Here is a 16,974-nt window from a genome sequence, read left to right on the forward strand (position 1 = left end):
AACACTGATGCATTGCAGTACTGTGCATTTTGTCATGTGCTAGAACAAAGCAAGGTAGCAGTTTTTCAATGGCACCTTAAAGCTTTATATATAGTCTTTATTGCATAGTTACATTTGTCCAGCATGATGTACATATGCATATCCTGTAACTCTGGGATTGCTGTGAAAGCAAAGAAACACTGTAGTATTTACAGGGATTGCCATGGTTTTCTGGGTCCTTTACCAGCAGCTGCCCTTCTGCATAGTGAACACAGGGGGTTGCGCACTTGGCACGGCTGCTCTTTACAGAACACTTTTTTTTTTTTTAAATGAATACAAGAAGTTTTCCCGATTGGACAAGGTGGACATCATGATGTTGCCTCCCAGGACAGGGCACAGGACATGGAAGGCTGCAGCGACCAGAGTAATAGCATCTACTACTACTATTAATTCTCTGCTTTTCAAAGGAATAACGTGTACTTACATTGGTCTGAGCTGGACCAATGTAACCATGCAATAATAATCCACATGTGGAGTTCATCTTTAAAGCATGACAGCATGTTGCTTTTACACACAAGTGTTAGCACAAAGTATAGTCTGTCTGAATGGTCCTTTAGAGTAGAAAATTTGTTGTAAACATTCAACTATGCCTGACAAATGATGGAAGAGGAGACCCTACAAAAAGGGCAAGTCTTCCCAAATCAGATAACCTGCCTTCATATTAAAATTATTGGGGTTCCAAGATTGGTAATTACAGAGACAAGGCAAAAGGCAAAGGCCTGCTTACAATAGTATACTCACTCAGTGCCATCGCCACCATCATTTAAGTATGTCACACCAAGACGATTTCCAGGTGGGTACTCAAAGCCATGTAGCTTGTATTTGGCATAAATAGCAGATGAAATATTTTGGTATTGAACCACAGCATGGGCTGCCAAAAGGAAATTGAGGGAGAAAAATAAAATGATTAGTGAAATCACAAAAAATCCAGTACAGCCATGTAACCCATTCACAGAAATCTGTGAATGAAAAAACTACAAGTCCCTTTTAGTTCATTGACACTTCTTCCAGCTTTAGAACGGACATTCTGTACAACTGATAAAAATAAATGCACATTTTTCCCCCCTGCAAAAATATGTGCATTTTTTTTTCCAAAAAAGGTAAACTAAAGCCTTTAAAGTTTTAGATTTCTCCTAGTCGACATATTACTTATATGTTGACGCCATCGCACCTGGATGTGATCCAGGAAGGACAGGTGTTCATTTGTTTGCTGGCAAAAGGATTTTATATTTGCGCATATGATTTTTTTTAACCTTGTAAGTAGCCATTTTGCTTTTTTTTCTTCAATAAAGCACTTTTTAAATGATATTACACTATTGGAGCAATAGGTGGTCCCTACTACCTGGTAAGAGTCGAGAGATCGAGAGAGAGAGAGAGATCGAGAGAGAGAGAGAGATCGAGAGAGAGAGAGAGAGATCGAGAGAGAGAGAGAGATCGAGAGAGAGAGAGAGATCGAGAGAGAGATCGAGAGATCGAGAGAGAGATCGAGAGAGAGAGAGATCGAGAGAGAGAGAGATCGAGAGAGAGAGATCGAGAGAGAGAGAGATCGAGAGATCGAGAGATCGAGAGAGATCGAGAGAGATCGAGAGAGATCGAGAGAGATCGAGAGAGATCGAGAGAGATCGAGAGAGATCGAGAGAGATCGAGAGAGATCGAGAGAGATCGAGAGAGATCGAGAGAGAGAGATCGAGAGAGATCGAGAGAGAGATCGAGAGAGAGATCGAGAGAGAGATCGAGAGAGAGATCGAGAGAGAGATCGAGAGAGAGATCGAGAGAGAGATCGAGAGAGAGATCGAGAGAGAGATCGAGAGAGAGATCGAGAGAGATCGAGAGAGATCGAGAGAGAGATCGAGAGATCTGCGTTGCAACACTCAGTACATTTAATCGATCAGTGTAATTATAAAATTGTTAGACTTATTCATTTAAATCAGTGGATTTGTTGTATATCTTTTTTGCACATTACACTAAATTTTTTAGCGTGTCTTTGTGCACACACACTATGATAGATATATACTTGATTAGCGTGATTATTTTGTGTGTATATTTACTTATATAAAAGTCAACCACCTGCATCCCATAGAAAGAACAAAGTGCATACATGTCAGGTGTGGCTCCTAGGCAGCATTCTGCCCTACTAGGGAGACAATACTACCCAATAGGTTAAGTGTTAAGCCAATGACTATTATGCAATTTTAAAATGTGCCTCTGCCTACCAGAAACCCTTTAAAATTATTTCTGTGTTTATTTATGAAAAAGCTAAATCTTAGGCTGCAGCCCTCAAATTATAGAGAGTATCTGCTGAGAGTAAACATAAAGGGCCATACTTTTTAATCATATCCACATATCTTCACAAAATCTGTGATGGAGAAGTTACAGATCTGGGCATATATGAAGCACCACCTTAGTCACATGACATCATGCATGTGTAAACCAGCATCCCTGCAGACACTGCCCCCTACGAGCTGTGATACCCCCACAATTCCCCATAGTGCAGCCTTGCTGTGACAAAAAAAAAGAAAAAAAAATGTGAAACAAAATGCAAGACACAGCACTTTTCACCCTCATAATGCTAGAATTTCCGTTTCATAAGTCTCCCTCCCTCATTTTAAAAATTAAAGTTCAAAGTAGATTTAGAAGAAAAAAAAAGTCTTACAGTAAGTACTGTAGAGATCCCTCTGAACCTCACAGAACTCTAGCCCTGGAACAAGGTCAAACAAGCTGTATAGCTGCTCCTGAAGAAGTGGCACCCGGGATACAACAGTGAGACGCTTAGACACAGCTTCCTGGTTCCTAGAATCTCCACCTTTATCATAAGCTGTATAATCGTACTGATCTTTAAAAAAAAAAAAAAAGAAAAAAAAAACGTTAATTACACATCTGGCTCTTTAGAACAAGAGAAACAGCAACATAAATGTATAACATGTTTACTGGTAAATACAAAATAAGGTCAGTTAATTTTGCTAAACTTCGTAATTGCATGTATTAAAATTTGCTAAATAGGCTTGTATGAATGAAAAGTAAAAAGAAAGTATTCTTAGGGTTCAGAGAATTTGCAACTGTCCTTTCTCCACAATAGATTTGAAAATGTAACTTACACCAACACACTTCTTTATGAATTCCCCCAACTGTGTTTTAGTTTTATCCTTGAATACAGTACCTCAATGACCCAGACAGCCTTCCCAATTTTCCTTTGTCCTATGACGTACAATGTATACTTGAGCCACTGACATATTTCACGACGCATGCACACATTGCTGGTAAATATATTATATATATCTCAATTTGTTTTATGACTTTTTAAAATCTGTGTCTAAACAAAATGTAAAAAGCAACTCAATTCTTCTCTAGCCCTGTCCAACGCAGATTTGCCCCTCTAGGTTCCAACATTGGTCCTATTCTGGGTTAAATGAATCCCAGAGCCATTCAACCCAGTGCTTTAGAAAAGACGGCATGCTCCCTCGGGGGTCATCACCATGGAGCACTGTGCTCGCAATACAATGAGGAAGATTGCAGTGCTGACATGGTCACCTCACTACTACGTTTTGCAACACGGAGTACTACCTAGACCGAAGAAGTGGAGGAGGGGGCACCAAGGTTGGTACAGGGCTTAAATGCAAATTCTGAGATATTTATATATGAGATTTTGTCCTAACATATATACTTAAGGGTCAATTCATGAACCTGTTTTTTTATATGCGTTATTTGTTATAATAAGCAATACAAACTTTTTTTTTTTTTTTTTAAAAACAGGAAGGTTTACACATAACAAACATGTCATACTTACCTCCACTGTGCAGCTCGTTTTGCAGAGTGGCCCCGATCCTCCTCTTCTGGGGTCTCTCGGCAGCTCCTCCTGTCATTAGATTTGATTGACAGCAGCGGGAGCCAATGGCTGCACTGCTATCAATCTATCCAGTCAAGAGCTGGGATCTCATGCGGAGAAGGACCGCGCGTCTCCGCCGAGGGGATGAAGGGGCTCAGGTAAGTAAAACGTGGGGTGGAGGGGGCTGGGGGGCCGGTCACTGCCAGAAGTTTTTTTCACCTTAATGCATAGGATGCATTAAGGTAAAAAAACACCTGGGTTTAAAACTCCTTTAAGTAGCCAAAAAACAATTGCTGCCCAAGATGAAAATACAGTTGTGCTCATAAGTTTACATATCCTGGCAGAAATTATGATTTCATGGCCATTTTTCAGAGAATATGAATGATAACACAAAAACATTACTTTCACTTATGGTTAGTGTTTGGCTGAAGCCATTTATTATCAATCAACTGTGTTTACTTTTTTAAAACATAAATCACAACAGAAACTACCCAAATGACCCTGATCAAAAGTTTAGGGGTTTGAATGGCTATTAAAAAGGTAACCATCCTCACCTGTGATCTGTTTGCTTGTAATTAGTGTGCGAGCATAAAAGGTCAATGAGTTTCTGGACTCCTGACAGAGCCTTGCATCATTCATCCAGTGCTGCACTGACGTTTCTGAGTTATGGGGAAAGCAAAAGAATTGTCAAAAGGATCTGCGGAAAAAAGGTAGTTGAACTGTATTAAACAGGAAAGGGATATAAAAAGATATCCAAGGAATTGAGAATGCCAATCAGCAGTATTCAAACTCTAATCAAGAAGTGGAAAATGAGGGGTTCTGTTGAAACCAAACCACGGTCAGGTAGACCAACTAAAATTTCAGCCACAACTGCCAGGAAAATTGTTTGGGATGCAAAGAAAAACACACAAAACTTCAGGTGAAATACAGGACTCTGAAAACAGTCGTGTGGCTGTTTTAAGATCCACAATAAGGAGGCACTTGAAGAAAGATGGGCTGCATGGTCGAGTCACCAGAAGAAAGCCATTACTATGCAAATGCCAAAGTATCCCGCTTACAGTACGTCAAACAGCACAGAGACAAGCCTAAAACCTGGCACAAAGTCATTTGGAGTGATGAGACCAAAACTGAGCTTTTTGGCCACAACCGTAAACACTACATTTGGAGAGGAGTCAACAAGGCCTATGATGAAAGGTACACCATTCCTACTGTGAAACACAGAGGTGGAGTGCTGATGTTTTGGGGATGTGCGAGCTACAAAAAAAAAAAAAGCACAGGAAATTTGTTCAAAATTGATGGCAAGATGAATGCAGTATGTTATCAAAAAACACTTTTTCATCAGCCAGGAAGCTGCGCATGGGACGTACTTGGAAATTCCAACATGACAATAAACCAAAACACAAGGCCAAGTCGACCTGTCATTGGCTACAGCAGAATAAATTGAAGGTTCTGGAGTGGCCATCTCAGTCTCCTGACCTCAATATCATTGAGCCACTCTGGGGAGATCTCAAACGTGCAGTTCATGCAAGACAGCCCAAGAATTTACAGGAACTGGAGGCTTTTTGCCAAGAGGAATGGGCTGCTTTACCATCTGAGAAGAACTGGGGTATGTAAACTTTTAATCAGGGTCATTTGGGTAGTTTCTGTTGTGATTAGGATTTAAAAAGAGTAAACTCAGTTCATTGATCCAATATGACATGACAGACACTTCAAAAAAAGTGCAGAAAATTAAGAAAAACTTACCATAAGGATATAAGGGTGCAGCTGCTTCAAGCAGTGGTTCTGGATGTCGAGAAACACTGTGGTAATCTGGGGTATCTGATGTTCCAACTTTGTTTTTGGGTTCTGCCAGAATAGCCTTATAATCTGCAAAGCAATAAAATACAACAGAAGCTTTAAGAGCAGTAGTATGTGGGATGACTTCCAAATAACACCCAAGATACAGATAATTTATAAAGCAAATTGCAACCCAGATATTTGGACAAATTCTACATCATAAAATGTGTACAGGCAAATAAAAAAAAAAAAAAAAAAAAAAAAAAAAAAAAAAATCACATTTTAATTGTCCAGCAAATATAAAAGAAAAAGTGCATAACAAGGGAATACATGACAGCCACTGAAATATTTTAAAACGTTTCACCTGCTGATCAGAAATTATATTATCTGCTTTTCTCTTCAAAATAACTAACTTTCTGATTTGCTGAAAAGTTACAATGCTGCAAGGTGATCACTGGTGAAGAGCAGACAAGAACATATTTTTCTTCCGTGCAGCAGACAGATGACATCTCAGCAAAAGGGAAAAGTCATTTATTTGGAGCTCAATAAATGTATTTTAAAATTAAAAGATAAAATGTACAACTTTTCTGAAAAAACACACTGTTACTGAATATTGTGACATCATCTATTAATCTATTCATGCAGAGGAAAAATGCTATTTCTTTGAAGTAAACCCTACAATAAATCAAAATTCACCAGTTGCATCCTTTAAAAACGGTTATTCCTGTCCATCAGTCATTTTTTTTTCAGCTTTCCATCTATTAAATCCTCTGCCCTTGTGGTCTCAACTTTGGATAGTAAAACATTTTTTTCTGCCAGTAAATCCTTTATATAGCCGACTTCCTGTTTGTCTGGTAAAAAGCCTAGGCTTATGACATCATGCACAGCTCTCTCTCTCTCACTCTGTGAGAGTTTGCCAGGAAGGGGGGGGGGGGGGTTCATAAAAGGCCCAATGAGAGCTGCAGGTGTGTCTCTGTAAATACAGGAAATGAACAGGCAGCAGATTCAGCTGCCCACAGTTAAAATGGCTGCAAGGAGGGAGATTTCTGTAGCATATTTGGCAAGTACAGAATAACAGTATATATAAAATGTGCAAAGTGGTTGGAGAAATTAATTCAGAATGGCAAAGATGTTTTTATTACAAATTATGTGAGCAGACTGCAGTTCCTCTTGAACACCAAAACTCCTGTCTCCTGCATAAAATTGCTAGTGGCTGGGCCTTGCAGCAAAAATGGCCGATTGTTTCCTGTTCTGTGCTTAGATTTCAGTGTCCTTTCATTTCTTTTTAGCTCATAGAGACGGTTACCCGTTTTATATGCAATTGCTCTTTACAAGGACTACCAAAAACTAGAAACTAATTACTTACAACAGAAAAGCAAATATGGGAACCAAAAAGACCGCTCAGGTAGAAGAGGTAAAGTCCAACTAGACTACTGAGTGAAGGCAGGGGGGGGGGGGGGGACGACACACCACAATGGACACACAACCACTTACTTCGGTCACAGTTTTCTATCGCCAAGGCAGCCTGGGAAGGTTTCAGGAAGCGCACATATCCCAGTCCTTTACTTTCACCTGTGCTTTTATTTTTGATAATTGAGCAATACTCAATATGGCCATATTCCTGGTAAAAAAAAAAAATGAATGAAATAAAAAAAGGTCACTGCTTTGTCAAATTAAAATAAATGTTTCATTCTAAATCTAAAAGTTTTGCCCCCCCCCCCCCCCCCCCACTTCAGATGGCTGCGGCCTGTACCATTTCCAGTCCGGTCTGTAAAAATCTAACACCTCAATGCTACCATTCCAGAGTCTTACACGGGACCTTATTCCCGCAATACAGATACGTTAAAGGGCTGCAAAAGCACAGGCAGTCCTGCACTAGAATTTTATTGACCAGGCTACAGACATGGAGGGTTGCCACAAAAGTCAGAGTAGTTTAATATTGCCCTGCAGTTCTATGTATTGAGGGGGCTAGGGGAATTTTATATTGCATATTAGCATGCATTTTAAAGCAGAACCAAAGCCTGCAATACCTACCCTTGCTGGCATATTCTACCTGGTTTCTTCCAGATGCCAGACTGCAGCCATCTTCACTGGATGCGGGACGACATCACTCCTCTGCTTGCACAGGAGTTTGGTTATCTGTGCACACAGGATCCGTGCTACACATGCACAACTCAATGTACAGGCCAAAGAATGAGAGCAGGAAGGCATTTTTAGCTCCACTTTAAGCGATAACTCAGTTTCATGTTCTGTGAAATTACTTGCAGTCGGATTTAATGCCACTTACATAAGCAGTGAGAATCTAACTCCTGAATTTATATTGTGTAACCTTTTTTTCTTCCCTACTTGATGTTGTCATTTATATTTAAATCTCTTCTAGTGATTTTAGGCCGGGTTCACACTATTGCGATGTTAGACATTGCATGTGATTTGTACCTCATTCGGGCCGAATGTTGGCCCGTTTCTATTGAACCGGCCAATGCCATCCAATATTCAGGCCGTGTGTAATAGGCTATGGGGCCTGTGTCAATAGCATCACTTTGAGATGTTTCTGAGATCATTCAGAATTTATGGACAGTTGCCTTTGACCTGTTTCAATTGAAAAAAAAAAACAGGAATTTTTTGCCCGGATCAACCAATGAATATTAATAGTGGTGGCTAGTTCCAGCGGGTAAGTATAGACCTATCATACAGGAAAAAAGCCTGGATGCAGTTCAAGTTGGCCTTTTAAACATATTGCAAAAAAAGGGGGGATGAGAAACAGAGGGTTTCTCTAAAGAAGGTCAACAGAGAGCACTATGGTCAAATACAAAACCAGCTTTATTAATAACCAAAAAATATATAACCAATTAATATATCAAAAAGTGAAGATATAAGCAATATGGACAGACGGTTATCACAAACAAATTAAAATGGACAACGTTGTCACAGGGAATATTTAAAATCAAATGGGAGCCGCGGCAACACGCCCACACATACACATCATACACACTAGATATGGGGTATATTGAATTAAGGATAGTCCTGCACAATAGATTGGAGATTAATGGAAAGTATTCCCAGTGTAGAGTATCCAGTAGGGCAGGAACAGTCCTATATCACTAGTTTGGTGATGTAAGCGGGTGGATGATCTGACAAATCAAAAAGTTGGACCATAGATGGAGCGATCTCTCAAACGATCATTGTACTCAGTGGTTATTTAGATCACAGCTGATGAAATAGATTACAAACGCTTTCCAAATTGCAGTAAGAATGGTTGTACAGACATCTACAGAGGCAGCAGGATAAATGTCCTTGGAGACAGCATTTAAGGAAACATCCTTAAATGCTGTCTCCAAGGACATTTATCCTGCTGCCTCTGTAGATGTCTGTACAACCATTCTTACTGCAATTTGGAAAGCGTTTGTAATCTATTTCATCAGCTGTGATCTAAATAACCACTGAGTACAATGATCGTTTGAGAGATCGCTCCATCTATGGTCCAACTTTTTGATTTGTCAGATCATCCACCCGCTTACATCACCAAACTAGTGATATAGGACTGTTCCTGCCCTACTGGATACTCTACACTGGGAATACTTTCCATTAATCTCCAATCTATTGTGCAGGACTATCCTTAATTCAATATACCCCATATCTAGTATGTATGATGTGTATGTGTGGGCGTGTTGCCGCGGCTCCCATTTGATGTTAAATATTCCCTGTGACAACGTTGTCCATTTTAATTTGTTTGTGATAACCGTCTGTCCATATTGCTTATATCTTCACTTTTTGATATATTAATTGGTTATATATTTTTTGGTTATTAATAAAGCTGGTTTTGTATTTGACCATAGTGCTCTCTGTTGACCTTCTTTAGAGAAACCTTCTGTTTCAATTGAAATTTTCATTGTTTTAGAGGGGAAGGCAAAACCTGTTTAAAGTGAACAAAAAGCATATCGACACAGACCCTTAGTACAATCAGGTGAACGTACGACAGCCCCCATACATTATGAACAGCAGAGGATGTATTACTGAAATTATCAGAGTAATATATAGTATCCTAAATGTAATGCTTTATCTTATTGAAGGAGTTTTAAAGGCAGAAGGTTTTTTTCCCTCTTAATGCATTAAGAGAAAAAAACCTGTGTGTAGCAGCCCCCCCCTAATTACCTACCTGAGCCCATTTTCCAGCGACGTCCGTGACCCCCTTTAGCCATCCAGGACACCGATTGGCAGAGCAGCTGCGCCATTGGCTACCACGGCTGTCAGTCTCAACCATTTAGGGGAGAGAGGGGGCGGGGCTCTGTGTCTGAATGGATACACGGTGCCCCCTGTAGCAAGCTGCTGGCTAAGGGGCACTCAAAAGGAGGGAGGGGCTAGGAGCAGCAAAGAGGGAGAAGAGGCAAATACAGGCTGCTCTGTGCAAAACCAACTGCACAGGAGGAGGCAAGTATAAAATGTTTGTTATTTAAAAAAAAAAAAAAAAACCCACGAGCCTTTACAATCACTTTAACCACTTCAGCCCCGCTCACTGTATATATACGTCATTTTTTTGAAGATGGATATCTCGGTAACGGCAGCAGCTGCTGCCACAACCGAGATATCCATCTTTTCAGTGAGCGATTCTGTACACGATAATGGTGGTCTCAGCGGCGGGTTCGCCGCGAGATCACCGTTATCGGCGGCGGGAGAGGTGCCACCCCCCCTCCCGCCGCTCTCCCGCACCCTCCGCCGCTTACCGGAGCCGTCGGTAGCGGCGGAGGCGATCGGGTCCTTTCCCTGCTGAGGTATGGAGACAAGTGAGGCCAAGATGGCGCCTACCCGTCTCCATACCATGTGACGGCCGGAGCGACGTCATTACGACGGCTCCGCCCACTCTCTTAAAGGCACAAATTTTTTTAGTGTCATTTTTTTAAACGACTTTTTTTTTTTTTTTTTTTTTTTGCATTTTAGTCTAAATATGAGATCTGAGGACTTTTTGACCCCAGATCTCATATTTAAGAGGACCTGTCATGCTTTTTTCTATTACAAGGGATGTTTACATTCCTTGTAATAGGAATAAAAGTGATCCAAATTTTTTTTTTTTTAAAAACAGTGAAAAAATAAAATAAATAATAAAAAAAAAAAAAAAAATTTTTAAAGCGCCCTGTCCCGACGAGCTCGCACGCAGAAGCGAACGCATACGTGAGTAGCGCCCGCATATGAAAACGGTGGTCAAACCACACGTGAGGTATCGCCGTGACCGGTAGAGTGAGAGCAATAATTCTAGCCCTAGACCTCCTCTGTAACGCAAAACATGCAATCTGTAGAATTTTTTAAACGTCGCCTATGGAGATTTTTAAGGGTAAAAGTTTGACGCTATTCCACGAGCAGGCGCAATTTTGAAGCGTGACATGTTGGGTATCAATTTACTTGGCGTAACATTATATTTCACAATATAAAAAAAAATTGGGCTAACTTTACTGTTGTCTTATTTTTTTTTTCAAAAAAGTGAATTTTTTCCAAAAAAAGTGCGCTTAGAAGACCGCTGCGCAAATACGGTGCAAAAAAAAGTATTGCAATGACCGCTATTGTATTCTCTAGGATGTTAGAAAAAAAAACAATATATAATGTTTGGGGGTTCTAAGTAATTTTCTAGCAAAAAAACCTGTTTTAAACTTGTAAACACCTAAAATCCAAAACGAGGCTGGTCTTTAAGTGGTTAATTACAAGTATGTGTGGTACCTTGAATGTATTCTTGACATCATCTTCAGTGAAGGTCTTAGGAATCATCACAAATATCCTAGTTAATTCTTCATCTTCCACATCTCTGTGATTTGAAGACCCCCGAGATTGCGCAATAAACACCTACATTAAAAGGATGTTGTTAATATCTATGTGAAGCCAAGGCTTACTACAAAACTGAAACATTTTAATGGAACAGTAAGTGACTGAATCTGCTTACAATTTCCATGACTTAGGTTTAAAATGTTCAACATATGAAAGGCAAACACCTCCAGCCACAGCATAGGATGTAAACAGAAGCTGGTTATTGGCTTTATTTCCCCTCACACTGACAGCATGCGGAGAAAAGAAAACCGATAACAGGCTTCTGTTAAAAGGACATCGGTCCCAACAGTGCCGCATCTTCAGTGTCAATCAGCGAAGGAGAAAAATTATCCGTTTGCTAAATTTTATAACAAACTAGGGCTGGGGAAAAATCAATTAAAATCTTGAATCGAGTTGAGAGGTCAAATCAATTCAAAATTTAAGCAAATCAATTTTATATATTTTTTTTTTCACCACACCGGTCCTGAGGAGCTGCAGGCATAAGTTTTTAGGCGAGGCCGCAGCTTCGGCCTAGTCCGCGGCTTCGGCTGGACGCCGCGGACTAGGCCGAATCCGCAGCCTCGCCTAAAAACTAATGCATGCAGCTCCTCAGGACCGGCGCGATGTCCAAAAAAACCCCAAAAAAACTCGATTCGAATCATGAATCGAGCTTTTTTTAAGAAAATTGAAGATTTTTTTCTTAATAAAATCTCCCAGCCCTATAACAAACAATGAAAAAAAAAAATTTTTTTCAGTTGCGGGTCTTTTTTTGTTTGGCAAAAAATAAAAAACCCAGTGGTAAATAAATACCACCAAATGAAAGCTCTATTTGTGTAGAAAAAAAAAATGGGTACGGTGTTGACCGCGCAATTGTTATTCAAAGTGGGACAGCGCTGAAAGCTGGCCTGGGCAGGAAGGGGGTAAAAGTGCCCAGTAGGCAAGTGGTTAAACCAAAGGATTCCCTGCTTTAGCGCTGGATGCACCTCCAAACAAGCATGCATGCTCTGGAATTATTCAGTTTATATGTTAAAATAGTACTGGCAAGGTAAGTGCTGCCAACCCAGTAATGCATATGCCAATATCACCATGTGGAAACCAAATGTTTCTCACTAGAACAATGGGAGCGCACGTGCAATATTGACAGTGTTTACGTTGCCGTCACTATAGCAACATGCAAATAAAATTATTTCCCAGCTAGCGCATTAGGTTCATGGTGCAATGCATATGCACCCAGTGGGACATTATTTAAAGGATAAGTTGACCTTTTAGGCCCCTTTCAATTTTGCGACTTGTCCTGTAAATTGGGACTGCAAAGTTGCATGACAAGTCGTACCCCACAATTTCCTATGAGTACCATTCATATCTGTGTGACTTCAAGTCGCACCGACTTCAAAGTAGTCCCTGTACTACTTTGGTCCAAGTTTGATGCGAGTTGAAGTCCATAGACCTCAAATTTACACAGGCATTCCCTGAAACCGCGGCCGTGAAATCACAGCAAAATCGCAGCAGTGTGAAAGGGGCCTTAGGAAAAAAAAAATAAATGCACTTTTTCCCTACAGAAGCCTGCATAGCATTAGACCCACAAATCAGTGGTGCAGTGCCAGGCTCCTGTATGCTCTCCCTCCAGCTGGCTGCCTGGGCCCCTCTATGGGCTTTCAGTTTAACCATTTCAATACCGGGCACTTTTACCTCCTTCCTGCCCAGGCCAAAATTTCAGAGCTCTCAAACTCTGAATGACAATTGCGCAGTTATGCAACACTGTACCCGTATGAAACTTTAATCATTTTGCCAAAAACGAGAAAAGACCAAAAATGTTGAAAAAGAAAGAAGTTTTCTTAGTTTGTCAGAAAATTTAGTAAATAAGTAATTTTTCTCCATCATTGATGTGGCGGCACTAATATGCCACAATGATGGGCACTGTTGGCGCTGCACTGCTAATCTGCGCACTGGTTATCTGTACAAGCCCTTTCACACTGGGGCGGTTTGCAGGCGTTATTGCATTAAAAATAGCGCCTGCAAACCGACCCAAAACTGCCGCTGCTGTTTGTTCAGTGTGAAAGCCCGAGGGCTTTCACACTGAAGAGGTGCGCTGACAGGAGAAGAAAAAAAAACTCCTGCCAGCCGCATCTTTGGAGCGATGTATTCACCGCTCCTAAACCGATCCTGCCCACTGAAATCAATGGACCTCTGAATGAGCTGATCAACACAATCCCAGCCCATTGAGATCTACAAGCTGTCTGCCACAGTAGAAGATGGGGGTTGTAGTTCCTTCATTTCATTCACAGATCAGAAGCACTACAAATCCAGTACATGAGCACCCAGGACAGATTACATCATTCTCTGGTAGGTGGAAATATGGAAGCCAGTGACGGCAAGATTTACCAAATACACACACAACTATATATATATATATTAAAAAATATATAGAGAGATCTCATCTCTCTCTATATAGATGTGTGTATAATGCTGCCAAGGGATGGAGCACAGGCTGATTGGGGGGATATATAGAACACGCCTGCAGTGATCAGGCCTGGCCAGGGATCCGCCATTGTCCGGAGATCCGGGGACTCGCAGCCACGTGGTCAGGCCGGGGGATGACGTCACGCGGCCCTCACCTTGATGGGCTTGCTGCTTTCTCCCAGGTGACGGCCGTGCATCTCCTCCATCGCCCGGCAGGCATGGGAGGACTTGGCGTACTTGACGTAGGCGATGCCTTTAGACTCCTTGGTCTGTTTGTCCCTCACCACCCACACGTCCTGGATTTCGCCGAACGCGGAGAACTTCTCCCGGATGATGTCCTCCGATACCGACCGGCTCACCACCAGAAACACCCGGCTGTTAGGAGGGTCGTCCAGGTTGCCGACTGAGGGGCGGAAGCCGCTGCTGTCCTCCATAGTGGCGCTGAAAATTGAGGGATTACAGCTGACTGGAAGATAAACACAAGACACACCAACACAGGCCTCCAAGCAGCCAAGCTCCGCCCTTTCCGGTGACGTGGGAGTATAGCGGTCTGTGTGTACCCAGCTGGTTGGCGAGACTCATTTTCTGCGCAGCGACCTCTGCCGGCTGGAGGATAATAATGCAGTAGATGTAGAGGCCCTTTTTTGCGCTATAAACAAAAAAAGAGCGACAATTAAAAAAAAAACGCAATATTTTTTACTTTTTGCTATAATAATTATCCCCCAAAAATATATAAAAAAACTATTTTTTTCCTCAGTTTAGCCCAATGTGTATTTTTCTACATATTTTTGGTAAAAAAAATCACAATAAGCGTATATTGATTGGTTTGTGCAAAAGTTATAACGTCTACAAAATAGGGGATAGTTTTATGGCATTTTTATTATTATATTTTAATTTGCAATTTTTATCGGGACTGCGACATTATGGCGGACACATCGGACACTTGACACTATTTTGGGACCATTGGCATTTATACAGCGATCAGTGCTATAAAAATGCACTGATTACTGTGTAAATGACACTAGCAGTGAAGGGGGTTAACCACTAGGGGCCGATGAAGGGGTTACCTAGGGAGTGATTCTAACTGTGGGGGGGATGGGCTTCCACTCACATGACAGCGATCACTATTACTGATGATAGGGAGCAGTGATCTCTGTCATATCACTAGGCAGAACGGGGAAATGCCTTGTTTACATAGGCAATTCTCTGTTCTGCAGCTCCGTGACACGATCGCTGGGAGACATCGAGTCCGCCGGTCACGCTGTACACAGTGCGTGTGCGCGCCTGCTATCCCCGTCTCTTAAAGGGGACATACAGGTATGCCCATTTGCCCACCGCTGCCATTGTGCCGACGTATATCGGCGTGCAGCGGTCAGCAAGTGGTAAAAGTGGAGTTCCACCCAAAAGTGGAACTTCTGCTTTAAGCACTCCTCAGCCCCTTACATGCAGCATTTGGCATGTATTTTTTATTTTTTTTGCAGGGGGGGGTACCTGGTTTGGTTTTGACAGGTACTTCCTGTCCCACTTCCTTTCGTCGCTTGGCCGCCTAGGCAACTCCTCCTCTCCCCCTAGGCATCCCCTTCTTCCCTGCAATCTTCTGGGACACGTCACAGGTCCCAGAAGATTGCCTGGCCACTCAGGACAGCACAGTGCAACTCGCGCATGCGCAGTGCACACCTGGCTGTGAAGCCACAAGCTGTCACAGCTGGGTGCCCACACTTGCAAAGACAGGGTCGCGGAGAGGAGGGGGAGAGGAGCAAGGCTTCAGGTGGCCACATTGCTGGACCATGAGACAGGTAAATGTCCATTTATTAAAAGTCAGCAGCTACACTTTTTGTAGCAGCTGACTTTTAATAAACTGAAAAACGGGCGGAATTCCACTTTAGGTGGTTAAACTGACCTCATCTACAGACAGAAGTTTATCCCCTTGATTTAAAAGAACTAAATGATACTTTGTTTATAGTTATTTTCCAACGCTGACAATGTTGATAAACATTAGTGTGAGTAGAGAACGGCTCTGCACTTGTTACATGAATGAATTGTGTAAATGCTGCATAGAGATCATGAGGGGGGTTAAATCGAGATCACAATTTGTTTAATGATTTCATCGTGCAGCTCTACAAAATAGCGTCTTCACGTTTGGAAGCTTTTCTTCTTCAGAGACAGTCCCACAAAAACTGTGCAGTCAGTTCCAGTGCTTTCCAAAAAGGTATAGCATGTTGCAGTTTTCTCACTGGAACACATCAAAGTGCATCTAAACACACTGAAATGCACATTGTCCTGAATGAAAATAGAGATTTTTAAACTTTAAAAAAAAAATGCACTGCAACGCATTCAAAAGGCGTAAAAAATATGTGTAAGCCCAGGTTCACACTGCTGTGGGAATGAAATTGTAAGAGTTCAGCTGAACTCACACATTTCCATTCCCGCATGTCAGTCCAGCGATTTCAGAGGAGACATTTTTGCGGTTTCCTGCACAGATGTTTATTGAAATCGCACCTGAAATTGCCCAAAAGTAGTACAGAAACTACCTTTGGGAATCGGTGTGGCGTCGCAAAGTCGGCGTCGCACCGATTCGGACTTTACCTTTGGGGGCAGTAGCTGTCGATTTGGCATGCGATTTGACATGTCAATTCGCATGCCAAATCGCATCAATGTGAACCAGGGCTAAATGCATATGCAAAAGCGCATAGGGGACGCCAAAATTGTCGTGTGAACAAACCCTAAGGGACCTTTTTTCTGGACAGGCAAAACTGTAAACTTTATTCTTTGATTTGTCCTTTTTGAGTTGATAACAATCCAATAGTACAAGTTACATATCTACCAAGGCTAGCCATTTACTACCCAGCTAGTCATATTCTGTATATTGGGCTCCATTTGCTAGGAGATGCCTTATATATTAACTTCTGATTAAGACCCCTTTCACACTGACAACGGGCCGCATTAGTGGTAAAGCGCTGCTACTACTAGCGGCACTTTTTGACTGCTAGCGGGGCGCATTTAACTCCGCTAGTGGTCGAAGAAAGGGTTAAGAGTGCCCGAAAAGCGCCGCTGCAGAGACGCTTTGGCAGCGCTGCCCATTAATT

At 41.7% G+C, this 16,974-nt stretch overlaps 1 protein-coding gene across 1 annotated transcript in view; it reads right to left on the reverse strand.

The window, feature by feature from the left end:
- The window catches only part of LOC141146954 (RNA-binding protein 45-like), a 36,295-nt gene extending 21,863 nt beyond the window's left edge, over positions 1–14,432 (reverse strand). The window contains exons 1-6 of the mRNA XM_073633828.1: positions 14,044–14,432; positions 11,345–11,467; positions 7,133–7,259; positions 5,606–5,728; positions 2,693–2,872; positions 781–910 (exon numbers count right to left, since the gene is read on the reverse strand). Coding sequence (XP_073489929.1) covers positions 781–910; positions 2,693–2,872; positions 5,606–5,728; positions 7,133–7,259; positions 11,345–11,467; positions 14,044–14,322 — 962 coding nt within the window. The 5' untranslated portion in view covers positions 14,323–14,432. The remainder of the gene's footprint in view (positions 1–780; positions 911–2,692; positions 2,873–5,605; positions 5,729–7,132; positions 7,260–11,344; positions 11,468–14,043) is intronic.
- Between the last annotated feature and the right edge of the window lie 2,542 nt (positions 14,433–16,974).

Source organism: Aquarana catesbeiana, linkage group LG06, assembly GCF_042186555.1.
Source record: "Aquarana catesbeiana isolate 2022-GZ linkage group LG06, ASM4218655v1, whole genome shotgun sequence".
Classification (NCBI taxonomy): domain Eukaryota; kingdom Metazoa; phylum Chordata; class Amphibia; order Anura; family Ranidae; genus Aquarana; species Aquarana catesbeiana.